At 41.7% G+C, this 15,411-nt stretch overlaps 1 protein-coding gene across 13 annotated transcripts in view; it reads right to left on the bottom strand.

The window, feature by feature from the left end:
* Nucleotides 1-571: 571 nt before the first annotated feature.
* The window catches only part of RNF220 (ring finger protein 220), a 1,177,048-nt gene continuing 1,162,208 nt past the window's right edge, over nucleotides 572-15,411 (bottom strand). For all 13 annotated transcript variants that reach the window (XM_044085345.1, XM_044085346.1, XM_044085344.1 and 10 more), the window contains one exon: nucleotides 572-4,118. In XM_044085345.1, the coding sequence (XP_043941280.1) occupies nucleotides 4,047-4,118 (72 nt within the window). In that variant the 3' untranslated portion in view covers nucleotides 572-4,046. The remainder of the gene's footprint in view (nucleotides 4,119-15,411) is intronic.

The following is a 15,411-nucleotide window of genomic DNA, read 5'->3' on the forward strand; positions in this document are numbered from 1 at the left end:
CAGCAGCGGGACCTGAGAAGCTTGCTGTCTTCGATTAGGTCCACTTAGACCACATACTAACCGTTGCAGGAAGAACAACGATCTATTCACTGCCTGACTTCTTGGAGAGACAAGGTCTTGGTTCTGCTGTTCATTGCTGGATGACTGAATGTCTGTTCCAGCCTTGAGAGCCCAAAAGAAGATAAGAGGATTGAGAAGGTCAGAGCATGCTGCACGGATGGTCAGTTATCTGGAAGAACTGTCTGTTGGCCTGCCATAGCAGAGAAAGAAGGAACGTAGACCAGGAGCAAAAGGATTTTTTATTGAGTCACGGGCTTACCTTTCCTCTTCATTCTTGTACTGGACAAACAAGATTTTTGTTTACCCGAGGTCTGAGGTTGTTACAGCCATCTCCAAGAATATTTCCTCTTATTTATGCCTGGTGTTGTGGAATGTTTTTTGTTGAAAATGAAGGAGCACACTGTGAATAACCACTGATTCCAAGAAAAGTCATTTTTTTTATGCTGCAGACAGCAGTCAAACATAGACAACTTTTTAAGGAAGTAACTATTGTCAGATTTTGCCAAGGAAGAGGATTTTTTTTTTTTTTTTTTTTTTTTAACAAAGGTGATTTGCTTTTTACATCTGTATACTGATTCTAAAGTGATATTGCATTGCTCCGATATCTGTACTCTATATAAAGGACTTGCATCAGTTTGTAAGCTGATACTGCTTTACAGCTACAGTTTTGTCTCTAGGAAACTGTTCATTTAGAGGTACGGATTACTTGATTGTGCTGACCTTTCAGTATCACTCCTTCCAGCTGTCACCTCATACTTGAGTATTATTTGTGTGTATGTGATACAATTATTGTGTGTGTGTGTTTTAAATAACAAAAAACTGCTCTAAAATGATGCCCTGTCTCTGTACAATTGTACACATGCATGAGTTTGCGTTAATGTGCTTATTTGTATATGCATATCCTATGTGATTAGGTGTCCCTGACTTTAAAGTTATTTGCCCCTGATGAGATACGAAAAGTGAATTGTAAGAAATCCCTGCATCTATGAGATTTGTCAGTTCTGCACATTTAATCTGATTAAGACACTGTTATGGGGGGAGGGTCACTACAGTGCATTTATAACTCGCACACACACACACACACAAGAAAGTCAGTGAAGAATATTTTACAGTCACACACACACACACTTTCCAGATAGTCCAAACGTAAGTAGGAACTCTGGAGTACAACTATTCTAAGTGAACTGCTAGAAGATCTGGAATGAGAAAGAAATTGAAAAGAAAACATGTATATCTTCGAGTCACACAAAATACACTATGAAAAAGGGTAAGCTTAGCTGACAAACACTTTGGCATAGCCACTTAATAGGCCAGTATGGGGTACAAGAAATTAACAAAAATTATTACATGCTTTACTGTGGGGACACACACACTGTGCAGGATATCAAGGTAAGATGCAAAACACCCAGGTTCTTTTTTTGTTTCTATCACAATGGTATTTTAAGTGTTTAACTGTTAACTACAGACTGTGAGCAAGCTAGGATGTCCTGCCCAAAGCACCCCCCACCCCAAGATGAAAGTGCCTAACATTTACATACATTTAATTGCAGTACTTTCATTTACAGGCAAACAATGAGTACCAAAACAGAGTACATTGCTGATTTTCAGAAACACCACCTAGCTTCCTTCTACATCTCATACTACAAACAACCACCAAACCTTCTGTGAAAGTTTTCTTTTGCAAATAATTTCTGTACTGCTCCAAAGTTGACAATACATATTACTGCTTGTGACCATATATTATTAGCAATTTGTACTTTTTTTTAAACAATATATCACCCTAAGGTGCTACAAAGCAAGTCTTAACAATAATCAAATATATGCAACATTACAACTAAAGTTTTTCAAACAAACTTCACAGACAGCAAAATATCAAAATACTGGATGACAAAAGATGCAAGGCAGTGTCATGGCAAAGTAAAAAAAAAAAATCAAAGTGCTACATGTAATGCCCTGACATAGCAAATATAAAATGTCCAGACAGTCCCTTTTCCTCTGTGACTCCTGCATCACATGAACAAGCATGTCTTAGTTTGAGTAAAGTGAACAAATCCTACACTTGGCAATTATTTACATTATTTAATACTAAAGGTACCAAATAATAATTAATGAAACAGCTGCCCAATCACGCATTTAAGATGGCTGAAATCAATGGTTATGCATTTCTGTTTTGCTACTCAGATCCCCTTTATCACAGCAAAATCTTGTACTGAAATAGCAAAAGCTGACATGCTATACAAATCTGTATTCTACAGATGACTAGTGAGTGCTGTATTACACTATAATGTTAAATTTTACTCTACCCGGGGGTTTTATTTGACATCACGTACTGTAGATAAAAGGTCAAGGGAGTCAGTGGACTTGTCACGAAAAATGTACACCAGTACGGTTTTCATGGAAAACATCACAAAATGATGGTGCCAACCAAAAAGTCCAAATATGGTGCCATTATGATAATTAAGGCATCCTAAGATATCCAAAAAGAAATAGCCTACATATAGAACACTCTTCAGTACAAATGTAAGGGACAGTCTTTCTGTCTTGTTCTAGTATTGAGCTGACTTACTACAGAATATAATCAAGTATAAAAAACTGAGCTTGGATAGAGTGAGCAAGAATCCAAAGAGCTGATTTCAAGGTACAAGACTGTAGATGTACAACAAACACTACACAAATGTACAAAAATAAATACACCCCAAAGCCTAAACATCTGTTTTCTACCTCAGATGGCTGCCAAGAAAAGAGCAGCATTTATATGATGCAGGAATAAGAGACTATAAAGGCTATAGCAGCATCCATGAATGTGTTACTAAAACATCACAGATCAATATCAAAGCATTAAATGTGCAAAAGGAGGTGGTGTGTATTGTCTACATAGGACAATAATGACTGGGGTTCTAAACCATACAACGCACTATGTTCACGAGACACAAAGTAGATTCTTGGAATCCAAACAAACAATGTCCATCTCAGAAAGTACAATAAGGAGATGTCCACTATGAAGTCTCCCCTAACGCTCACAAATACAATTTCAAAGAACTCTCTGTGATGTAAAAAAAAATATGGAACTTCTTGCTGGATAGTATGTTGGAAGTGGTGTAAACAGAAGCCAAGAAAAAAATCTGAGATGTCAAGACTACTTTGTAGCTCCCGACAACATGAATGCTTTTCATCTTTTACTTATGATACCGTCAGTTACGAAGAACAGCCTGAGGACTGTTTTACACCTGTCCACTCAATAAAGTATCTTTCATTTGTTTTAGAAAAACAAAAATCTTTTCTGTACATTGTCAAAGTTACTAGTGATACTACAGTCAATTTTAAATAAGAAATATACAGCAATGTACATAAAACCATATGTGTGCCTTGTATGTACACATACATCACAAAAAGCTTGTTTTGTTTTTGGTAAACCAAAGAGAAGAAAATAGCTGTCTTTTTTTTGTTTGTTTTCTATTAAAAAAAAACTGGAGATTCCATTAGTACATTTTCCATTTATACACAACATTGTAAACAGATATAATTTATATTACATGTGCTTCAATCTTGCCTGCATGTTTTAATTTGTCACTAGAAACACCACAAAAAAAGACACAGTTACAGGAGATTTAACAGCAGTCCATCTATTTTCTTTTTCGGTTTCTTGTCCATCTTTCCTCCCCTGGTTTTGCAGTCCTTTAGTGCTCAGTCAATGAGAAAATAAGAATTGGTCCTTTGGGGGCAAGAAGAGAAAAAAGGATGTCCCAAATTCCAACTTTAAACTCAATGATGATATCAATAACCCAGAATGAGATTGCAAATGGAATCATGTCTGTGGAATAAACTGGGCAACATCCCATCCATATGGAGAGAAAAGTATTTGTTACTTCCACGCTCTAATCAATTAATAAGAGTCTCATCTCCAATTTTTCTCTCAAGTGTTTTCCCCCCAACAGTCTTCCACTCCTTAGCTGGGCATAACAGCGTAGTCTGCCTTCTGCCCGTTTTCACAAATAAATGCGCCGCAAGTCACCCGGTGATGTGATGGTATTACACTGGGGACACAGTTTCTTGGCACCCTGTTCAAAAACACAAGAAGAAACAAGACAGTGAATAGTAAGCTACTATAATGCTTCTGCTTATAAACAAAATCTGGAAACCAAGTTCTAGAACAAAGTAGCAAACCCATATCAGTATCTCTTTTGTAATGTAAGTAATGGTCTCACGTTCCCTCTCGGTTTTTCTCTCTACCTGCTGCATTAGCCTCATTTATTTGTTTTATTTTACTTTTATTTTTATTTAACTGGGTAAGGGGCCTGGATCACAGACCCTTTTCAGCCACAAACAGAACTACATGCACCAGACAATGACAAAAAAATGCAACACTATACATATACAAAATAAATGCACACTGGCAAATAATCAACAGGTAATAAAACAGAGACAACATTTACCAAACAAAACTTCTATTTCAGTAAACATCTCATTTCATGTGGACTAGTTTCCAGTGTGCATTGATTTTGGTTGCTGGACTTGTTCTCATGCTTTTGGAGTGTGATATTTGGTTTTTGGAACATATACAAAATAATTTGAACAACATAAAAATAAGATAAAACATACAGCATAAAGTTTATGTGCAAGGTGCAGCTAAAAATTCATATTCAGGTATATTGAGACAATCAATGTGCACCAAACTAATCTGCAAAACTGATAAAGGAATGAAGGAAGAACAGAGTGTGAGGGTGTACTATATACATGGAGTGGGAGAGGAACAGAGGGCTTGCCAGTACAGGAAGTTTGGCTAGAGAGAGGCAGGAATGTGACTGTATAAATATCAAGTTGTTGGGGAAGCTGTGGAATGAGATGGATACTGAAGAGAGAAGAGAGGTCATCTGTAGACAATAAAATTTTACTTTTTTAAACAGCAAATAAACATGATTCTTTTTAACACCCTATTATCCAGAGATAGCTCACTAAACAGATGAAACTGGTTTTCACAAATACTGACTATGCACACTGCTAGCACAGAACTGCTAGGAAGACAAATCAGATTATTCTTCTAATAAGATAAGTGGCTTAGATAAACAAAGGCATACTAAACAACAGAATAATGTAACAAGGATCACAGAAAATACTGAAAAATCCACATTCTCACTCTAGGGCAGGTTGTCAAAATCTCTCTGTACATCGGTCTACCAATGATGTCTAGAAACCATACAATTAGAATGATTTCACAAATGTTTGACCCTAAAAGTGCAAGTGGAAGAAAAAGCAGCAATTTTTATGCAATGTTTTTTTTTGCTTCTTCCTGCAATAAACATTATGAACCCCAGAGTGTTCTGTCATTGAACCTCTTCTGTCCTTCTGACATCCTGTCACTGCTGACTCAGAGCTAAAATGTTTGAATCCAGGCTCACTGAAGAAACGGCATTTTTTTTTTTACACAGAAGATTAAATGACCATTTTTTCTACAGGAAAATTCATATGTAACACAGTGAGTGAGCGAGCGAGCAGAACCTTAAACACCTGCTTGACAGACATTTAGATCTCTTACAAATGCAAGAAAGTTATCTTCTATGTACGCACAGTTCTATCTAGCAGGTATGTGGAGTATGCACCTTTTTCAGCCATTGCCTTGTTATATTAGAAAGAAAAAAAACACTATAAAAGTAGACCAGCAAACTGATTTAAACCATTAACAAAAACAAATGAACAGTCTATAACAGAAAACAACAAACAGTGTATAATACAAAAAAATCACCCAGACTAAGCTGAACAGGATGAAAACACACAAGACAAAATAACCAAATATTAAATAACTATTCTAAAGAATTCTGAGAACTTGCAATTAAAAAGAATCAAAGGGGAGTCATTAAAAAAATTCACAAGGTTACATAACTATATTAACACATATTCAAACAAAGCCCACTGTTAAGGCACTGCAATTGTTAACATGTTTTCTTTGAGAACATATCCTTGTATGTCTAGTGGCTAGGTTCACAGTGAACTCTGAATCTGTAAATCTCCTTGCATTCTTTCCAGAACCCCAAAATGAGGGAGAAAGTACAGTTGTGTACACTTACCATAAATGTAGATGTTCGAGTGTATTCACTGTTGCAGTCATCACACTTGGGTTATCTTGCCAGGGGTAGCCCTCAGTCGGCCCAAACACCAGAGGCTTAGTATTTCTGCGTCGATTGCTGTCACACCAGGACTGACGTCAGGTCGTCAGTGGTATATATAAACAGGCAGCCAACGCCATTACATCAGTTTTTCTTGCCCCAAATGTCAGGAGCCCCCAAATAGGGAGATAAGTCATGGTAGAATAACATCATCAGTAGAAAGTAAATACCAATAGCCCTGTAGAGAGAGAGAGAGAGAGAGAGAGAGAAGGGGGCTGGAGGATGGGAAACCAGGACTGCAAGAGTGAATAAACTAACATCTACATTTATGGTAAATGTACACAACTGTACTATGTTCTTCGTGTTTCACTGTTGCAGTCATCACACTTGGGGTGATTCCCACAGCTGAAGAACGGGTGGAGGCAGTCAAGAAGTGTTGGGGCTGGCTAGTATGCCCTGCAGGACTGGAGTTGCAAAGCCTGCCCTGGATTTGGAAAGGATAGGCAGGTGGTAATGCTTGGTGAAGGTATGAACAGAACTCCAATTTGCCGCTTCCAGGATGTCCCTGGTAGGGACCCCTCTGAGAAAGGCTGCAGAGGTTGAAGTGGCCCTAGTGGAATGTGCTCTTACCCCCCTGTGGGGGTGGTTTCCCCATGGTGTTTGTAAGAGAAACAGAGTGTGCTATCCATTTGGAGATGGTTTGTTTTGATATGGCCTTGCCCTCTGTCCCTGGTGCAAAGCTGACTAGTAACTGGTCAGATTTCCTAAAGGGCTTAGTCCTATCCAAGCAGAATCTGAGCTGTCTGTGCACATCTAAAGAGTGCAGGATCCTTTCACCCTTATTTTGAGGTTTAGGGAAAAGGTGAGCAAATGAATAGATTGATTGAGAGCCACACTGGACACCACTTTAGGCATGAAAGTTGGGTTAGTCCTGAGGGAGACCCTGTCAGTATGAAAAATGATGAAGGATTCCAAAGCCATAAATGCTTGTAGCTCAGACATTCTTCTAGCTGAAGTGATGCGCAGAAGCAAGGCTGTTTTCCAATAGAGGAATTTTAACTCTCCTGAAGCTGCAGGCTCAGAGGGGGCAGTGTAAGCTTTTCCAACACAAAATTAAGGTCCCAAGCAGGAAAATTAAGGTCTCAAGCAGGGGTAGGGGCTCTTCTTGGTGGGCTTAAAGTATTAGACCCTCTCGGGAACTGCTTGATGAGAGGGTGTGAGAAGAGAGGTGGCTCAGTGCTGTAATGTGCAGATATGGCAGAGGCATGGATTTTAAGGGAAGAGAAGGATATGCCCCTGTGGAGTAGGTCTGCTAGGTAATACAGGATAAGAGGAAAGGAGGGCTGTGTTGTGCCAGCTCCTTTAGTCTAGATCCAGGAACAACACCTTTTCCACTTGGCAGCATAGGATTTTGTAGTGCTGGGTCTGGCTTAACCTATAACATCCAGGACCTGCTTGCTTGGGCTGGCCACTGGAGAAGTCAAGGAATAAACCAGCTTGCCAGGTTCAGGGTCTGTAATTGTGGATGCAAGAACTTTCCCTCCTGCTGAGTCAGGAGAGTTGGAATCTGAGGGAGGTGCCATGGACGCAACAGTGACAGACTGTGCAGTAGTGGGCACCTGTGTTGGTGTCGCCAGTCTGGGGGAATCAGGATTGCCCTTGGTCTTTCCTCCCTTATTTTGAGTAATATTGTTGTAAGAAGAGGTAGGGGGGGAAATGCATAGATTGAGAGGTTTGCCCATTGGAAGGATAGGGCATCCACTTTCCAGGCCTTACTGTGAGGTTCCCCGGTGCAGAATTGGCTGAGCTGGTGGTTGTGGGGGAAGGCAAATAGGTCCACCTTCGGGGTACCCATTTCTAGGTCACAAGGCTGAAGATGTTGTGGTTTAATTGCCACTCGTGTGGGTCTAGGAGATTTCTGCTCAAGTTGTCTGCCAGAGAGTTTTGGTTGCCTGGCAGGAATTGAGCTAGCAGGTGAATATGCATGGCTGAGGCCGTGTTCCAAAGGGTCATGGCTAGCCTGCAGTGTGGGTGAGAGTGAGTTCCCCCCTGCATGTTGATGTACCACATCACTGTGGTGGTGTCGGTTTTGATTAGTACAGACCCTGGAGAGAGTAGGGATCTGAAAGCTGTCAGAGCGTGCTGAACAGCTAGCATCTCTTTTTGGTTGACGTGCAGATGAATTTGAATGGTTTCCAGTGGCACCGAATGCACCTGCCGTCCAGGTGTGCACCCCAGACATAGGCTGATGCATCTGTGGTTAGGGTCTGGGCGGCGTGGGGTTGTGAAAAGGGAAGTCCCTTGCTATGGTTGCATGCCGTTGCCCACCAAAGAAAATCTTCCTTAGACAAGGTATCGTAGGTATAACAGTTTCCAGGTCCTGAGAATGTGGACACCAAAGGCTTTTTAAGTACCACTGAAGTTTCCTCATATGCAGTCTGGCATATGGAATTAGTAGAATGCAGGAGGCCATGAACCCTAGAGGTTGCAGTACTTTCCTTGCAGATAACTGGGTTCTGGTGGCCAGTTGAGAGAAGTAGCCCATCAGGTAGGCTTGTTTTTCTGGAGTAAGGAATGCCATCTGGGATGCTGTGTCCAGGCTTGCTCCCAGGAATGCAATTTTTTGACTTGGGACTAGTTTGGATTTATTTTCATTGATAGTGTACCCCAGTGAGGTTAGTAGGTCCTTTACAAATGTCAGGTGCTGCAACAGCTTTTCCTGACTGTCTGCCTGAATCAGGCAGTCGTCCAAGTAGGGATAAATTTGAATATTTATTTGTCTGCAGTTAGCAATGGCTGGAGCCAGGCATTTTGTGAAAAAACTGGGAGCAGTGATAAGCCAAAGGGAAGTGCAGAGAAAGTACAGTTGTGTACACTTACCATAAATGTAGATGTTAGAGTGTATTCACTGTTGCAGTCATTACATTTGGGTAATCTGTTGGCAGGTTGCCCTCAGTCGGCCTGAATTCCAAAATATTGGGTCCTGCATCGGTTGCTGTCTTCTCCTCCATGACGTCAGGGGTATAAAACATGCAGCCGACGACATTTTCTTTAGTTTTTCTTGCCGCTGATGTCAGGTGCCCCCAAAAAGGTTGCAATATTTTATATATACATATATATATATATATATATATATATATATATATATATATACACACACACACACACACACACACACATGCATCAATATAAACTTTACCTTCATCTACAAACAAATACACCACACAAGTTGTAGAAGATAGAGAAGGAAAGATAAACTGTAGATGGCGGGAGGGTAACCTGGACTGCAACAGTGAATACACTCGAACATCTACATTTATGGTAAGTGTACACAACTGTACTATGTTCTTCGTGTTTCACTGTTGCAGTCATTACATTTGGGTAGAATCCCAAAGCTATGGTTGGGAGGCTGGAGCTAAACAGCATTAGGTGCGGCTATAAGGCCCTGCAGTGGCAAAGCCTGCCCTGGACTAGAGTAGAGAGGCAAATGGTAATGCTTTGTAAAGGTGTGAACAGAACTCCAAGTAGCAGCCTCTAGAATGTCTTTGATTGGTACTCCTCTGAGAAAGGCTGCCGAAGTAGCTGCAGCTCTGGTGGAATGAGACCTAATGCCCTTGGGCACAGGTTTACCATGGTGTAAGTAGCAGAAATGGATGCAGTGGTTTATCCACTTTGAAATTGTCTGCTTTGAGATAGCCTTTCCTTCTGATCCTGCAGCATATGACACTAGTAATTGCTCAGCTTTTCTTAGAGCTTTTGTCCTGCTCAAGTAGAAACTTAGCTGCCTGTGTACGTCCAAGAAATGCAAAATTCTCTCCCCTTTGTTCTGCGGATTTGGATAAAAAGTTAGCAGATGAATTTGTTGGTTAAGAGCCACACTGGAAACCACCTTAGGCATAAAAGTAGGATTTGTCCTCAGAGACACCCTGTCTGGGTAAAATATGATAAAAGGCTCTACAGCCTCTAGCTCTGAAACTCTTCTTGCTGAAGTAATTGCTAGTAGCAGAGCTGTCTTCCATGATAAGAACTTTATATCAGCGGTAGCAGCTGGTTCAAATGGAAGCAGGGTGAGCTTTTCCAACACATAATTGAGGTCCCATGCAGGTAATGGTGATCTTCTAGGAGGCCTTAGGTTTTTGGCTCCTCTAAGATACTGCTTTAGTAAAGGATGAGAAAAGATTGGTGACTCTGTATTGTAATGAGCCGAAATGGCAGAGGCAAGGATTTTGATTGATGAGAAAGATAGGCCTTTGTCAAGCATCTCAGTTAAGTATTGTAATATCTGAAAAATATGTGGTTCTGCTGTATTAGTTCCTTGTGCTTGATTCCAAGCACAAAATCTCTTCCATTTGTCAGCATAAGATTTTCTAGTACTAGGCCTTCTGGCTTCCAAAATGACATCCATCACAGCTTTACTGAGAGGTGTCGTTCATATGATTACATGATTAGCCATGCTGCCAGGTTCAGAGTCTGTAGTTGATTGTGCAGGATCTGATTGTTTTGCTAGGACAGTAGTTGTGGTCTTTGAGGTAAGGTCCAAGCTGGGTATTGAGACAAGTTCCTTAGGATTGGGTACCAGTATTGGCAGGACCAGTCCGGGGCAATTAATATCATCTTTGGCTTCTCTTGTCTGACTTTTAGGAGGACCTTGGGTAGAAGAGGCACAGGAGGAAAGGCGTAAACTGACAGGTTTTTCCAACTGAGGGATAGGGCGTCCACTTTTCATGCTTGTCTGTGATAAGTCCTTGTGCAGAATCTTTTCAATTGATAATTTTGAGGAGAGGCAAATAGATCTAGGTCTGGGCTCCCTCATTTCTCTGTTATCATACTGAATACTTGTGGATTTAGTTTCCACTTGTGAGGATCCATAAGGTTTCTGCTTAAATCGTCTGCCAGTGTGTTCTGTTTTCCTGTCAGGAATTGAGCTTGAAGATTTATTTGGTAGGTCAAAGCTGTGTCCCACAGTGCCATGGCTAATCTGCAAGGGGGGTATGAGTGTGTGCCCCCTTGCTTGTTTATATACCACATGACTATGGTGTTGTCCGTCTTTATCAGTAGTTGTCCGGGATGCAGTAAGTCCTTGAAGGCTGTTAGGGCATTTTGAACAGCTAGCATCTCTTTCTGGTTGATATGTAGATGCATTTCATTTGGTGCCCATATGCCCTGAATGCATCTTCCTGCCATGTGGGCCCCCCAGGCATAATGTGATGCATCTGTTGTTAAGGTTTGGCTGGCAGGGGGTAGAGTGAAGGGCCGTCCCATGTTTTGGTGACAGGCCTTTGCCCACCACAGAAACTCCTGTTGCAGGCAGGGGATGAGAGGAATTATTGTTTCCAGACTGTGAATGTTGACTCCATAAACTTTTTAGGTACCATTGAAGTTTCCTCATGTGCAGTCTTGCATATGGAATTACTAGGATGCAGGATGCCATGAAGCCCAGAGCCTGCAGAATTTGTCTTGCAGAAGACTGGGTTTTTGTTGCCATCAGTTTGAAGTAAGTAGTCAGTTACCTTTGTTTGTCTGCCATCTGGGCAGTTGTATGCAAGCTTGCACACAGGAATGTTATCTTTTGAGAGGGTACCAGTTGGGATTTCTTTTCATTTATTGTGTACCCTAGGCATGCTAGAAGCCTTTTCACAAATGCCAGGTGTCGTAGAAGAGTGTCCTTGTTCTCTGCTTGAATGAGACAGTCGTCCAAGTAAGGATATATTTGAATACTTCTTTGTCTGCAAAATGCAATTACCGGTGCCAGGCACTTTGTAAAGACCCTGGGCGCAGTAGATAAGCCAAAGGACAGTGCAGAGAATTGGTAATGCATTAAGCCAGCCTTGAATCTGAGGTATCTTCTGCACGACTGTCTTAATGGGACATGTAGGTATGCCTCTTTTAAGTCTAAAGTCACCAGCCAAGCATTCTTGCCCGGCATGGGCAGAAGCTGTTGCAAAGTGAGCATTTTGTCGATAAATCTGGTATTGGCCGCCAGGCCTTGTCCTTTCTGGGTACCAAGAAAGTATAGTTGTGTACCTACCATAAATGTAGATGTTCGAGTGTATTCACTGTTGCAGTCATTACACTTGGGGTTATCCTGCTGGCAGGCGACCCTCAGTCGGACCGAGTTCCATAGTCTTGGTCCGGCGTCGGTTGCTGTCACCCCTTCCCTGACGTCAGTGCGCCAGGGGTATAAAAGTTGCAACCGACGCCATTTTCTTCAGTTTTTCTTGCCCCAGATGTCAGGTGCCCCCAGATATGAAGGCTGTAAAGATAGAAATATGCCAAACAACCATGCATATATCACAAAAAACATTTTCTTTTTTCTAAAAGCAAATACACCACATAGGTTGTATAGAATAGAGAAGTATAGAATAGAGAAGTACAGAATAGTCCCAGCAAAAAGGGGGATGGTGGGTGGGTAACCAGGACTGCAACAGTGAATACACTCGAACATCTACATTTATGGTAGGTACACAACTGTACTATGTTCATCGTGTTTCACTGTTGCAGTCATTACACTTGGGTAGAATCCCAAAGCTGAGGTAGAGCGGCTGGGTCTAGATAGGATTTGGCGAGGCTAAGAAGCCCTGCAGAACTGCAGTGGCAAAGCCTGCTCTGGATTTGGAGTAGAGAGGTAGGTGGTAGTGCTTGGTAAAAGTGTGCACTGAGCTCCAGGTGGCAGCCTCTAATATGTTTTTGGTTGGTACCCCTCTGAGGAAGGCTGCTGAAGTGGCTGCTGCTCTGGTTGAATGAGGCCTAATGCCCTTAGGCACAGATTTGCCATGTTGTGCATAACAGAAGCGGATGCAGTGTCCTATCCATTTGGAGATTGTCTGCTTTGTAATAGGCTTTCCTTGTGATCCTGCAGCATACGCTACAAAGAGTTGCTCAGTTTTTCTGAAAGCTTTTGCTTTGTCCAAGTAAAATCGTAGCTGCTTGTGTATATCCAAAGAGTGCAGAAGTCTTTCCCCTTTATTCTGGGGATTTGGGTAGAAGGTGGGCAAATGAATAGTTTGGTTTAAGGCCACATTGGAGACCACTTTTGGCATGAATGTTGGATTTGTCCTTAGAGAAACCCTGTCCTGGTGAAAAATGAGGAAAGGTTCCACAGCCATCAATGCCTGTAACTCTGAAACTCTTCTTGCTGAAGTTATTGCTAGGAGCAGAGCAGTTTTCTATGACAACAATTTTAGATCAGCTGTGCTGGCTGGTTCAAAAGGAGGCAGTGTTAATTTTTCTAAAACAAAATTGAGGTCCCAAGTAGGTACTGGCGCACTCCTAGGGGGTCTTATATTCTTTGCCCCTCTGAGGTACTGTCGTAGTAGAGGATGTGAAAAAATAGGACGATCCATATTGTAATGAGCTGAAATGGCAGAGGCATGGATTTTAATAGAAGAAAAAGATAGGCCTTTGTCTAACATCTCAGTCAGGTATTGTAAAGTCCGAGGCATAATAGGGACCAGTGGGTTGAATCCTTGTGCCTGGTTCCAAGCACAGAATCTTTTCCATTTGTCTGCATAAGATTTCCTAGTGCTGGGTCTCCTGGCTTCCAAAATTACATCCATAACAGCTTTAGAGAGAGGTGCAGTCTGAGTGGCTATATTATCTGCCATGCTGCCAGGTTTAAGGTTCTGAGTTGACTGTGCAGAATCCGATTGTTTTGCTGTGTCAGAAGATGAGGGATTTGAGGTAGAGGCCAAGGCGGGCCTTGGGACAAAGTCTTTAAGATTGGGTACCAGTGCTGGGGTGGCCAGTCTGGTGCAATCAGGATCATTTTTGGCCTCTCTTGTCTGACTTTTAGAAGCACCTTGGTGAGAAGAGGCATCGGAGGGAGGGCATAGACTATCACGTTTTTCCAGTTGAAAGATAGAGCATCCACTTTCCATGCTTGAGAGTGATAAGTTCTTGTGTAAAATTTCTGTAATTGGCAATTGTGAGGGGAGGCAAAAAGATCCATGTCTGGGCGTCCCCATTTCCTTGTTATCATGTTGAACACTTGTGGATTTAGCTTCCATTCATGAGGATCCATGAGATTTCTGCTTAGTTCGTCTGCCAGTGTATTTTTTGTTCCTGGCAGGAATTGTGCTTGCAGATGTACCTGGTAAGTCAGTGCTGTGTTCCACAAAGTCATGGCTTGTCTGCATAGGGGGTAGGAATGTGTGCGCCCTTGTTTGTTTATGTACCACATAACTGTGGTATTGCCTGTCTTTATTAATAATTGTCCTGGATGTATCAGGTCCATGAAGGCTGTCATGGCATTCTGTACAGCTAGCATCTCTTTTTGATTGATGTGAAGATGCATTTGTTCCTTGGGCCACGTGCCCTGAATGCATTTTCCTGCCATATGTGCTCCCCAGGCGTAATCCGATGCATCCGTTGTTATTGTCTGCCTGGCTGTAGGTAAGGTGAAAGGCTGTCCCTTGTTGTGGTGACAGGCCTGGGACCACCATCGAAACTCCTGTTGTAGGCAGGGAATCAAGGTTATGATTGTCTCTAGGCTGTGACAATGCTGAGTCCAAACACTTTTTAGATACCATTGTAGTTTCCTCATATGCAGTTTGGCATATGGAATTAGTAGAATGCAAGATGCCATGAAACCCAGGGCCTGCAGAATTTTTCTTGCAGGGAGCTGGGTCCTTGTTGCCATCATTTGAAAGTAATGAGTCAGTTGCCTTTGTTTGTCTAGCGTGAGATAAGCCATCTGGGTAGTTGTGTTCAAGCTTGCACCCAGGAATATTATCTCTTGAGAGGGCACTAGTTTTGATTTCTTTTCATTTACTGTGTACCCTAGGCAAATTAGTAATCTCTTTACAAACGCCAGATGCTTTAGAAGAATGTCCTTGCTCTCTGCTTGAATAAGGCAGTCGTCCAAGTAGGGGTATATTTGAATTCCTTTTCGTCTGCAAAATGCAATTACTGGTGCCAGGCATTTTGTGAAGACCCTAGATAAGCCAAAGGGCAGTGCAGAGAATTGGTAATGCATTGAGCCTGCTATGAATCTGAGGTATCTTCTGCACGATTGTCTGATTGGGACATGCAGGTATGCCTCCTTGAGATCCAAAGTAACTAGCCAAGCCTCTTTGCCCAACATGGGCAAGAGTTGTTGTAGTGTTAACATTCTGAATTTTGGAACATACAGGAAAGTATTTAGGATTGACAGGTCCAGTATTAGTCTCCATGCTTTGTCCTTTCTGGGTACTAGGAAAAGTCGTGAGTAAAATCCTTGGCCCTGTTCTTCTTGTGGAACATTTTGAATAGC

Source organism: Protopterus annectens, chromosome 10.part0, assembly GCF_019279795.1.
Source record: "Protopterus annectens isolate FY-2018-M chromosome 10.part0, PAN1.0, whole genome shotgun sequence".
In the NCBI taxonomy this organism is placed as follows: domain Eukaryota; kingdom Metazoa; phylum Chordata; order Ceratodontiformes; family Protopteridae; genus Protopterus; species Protopterus annectens.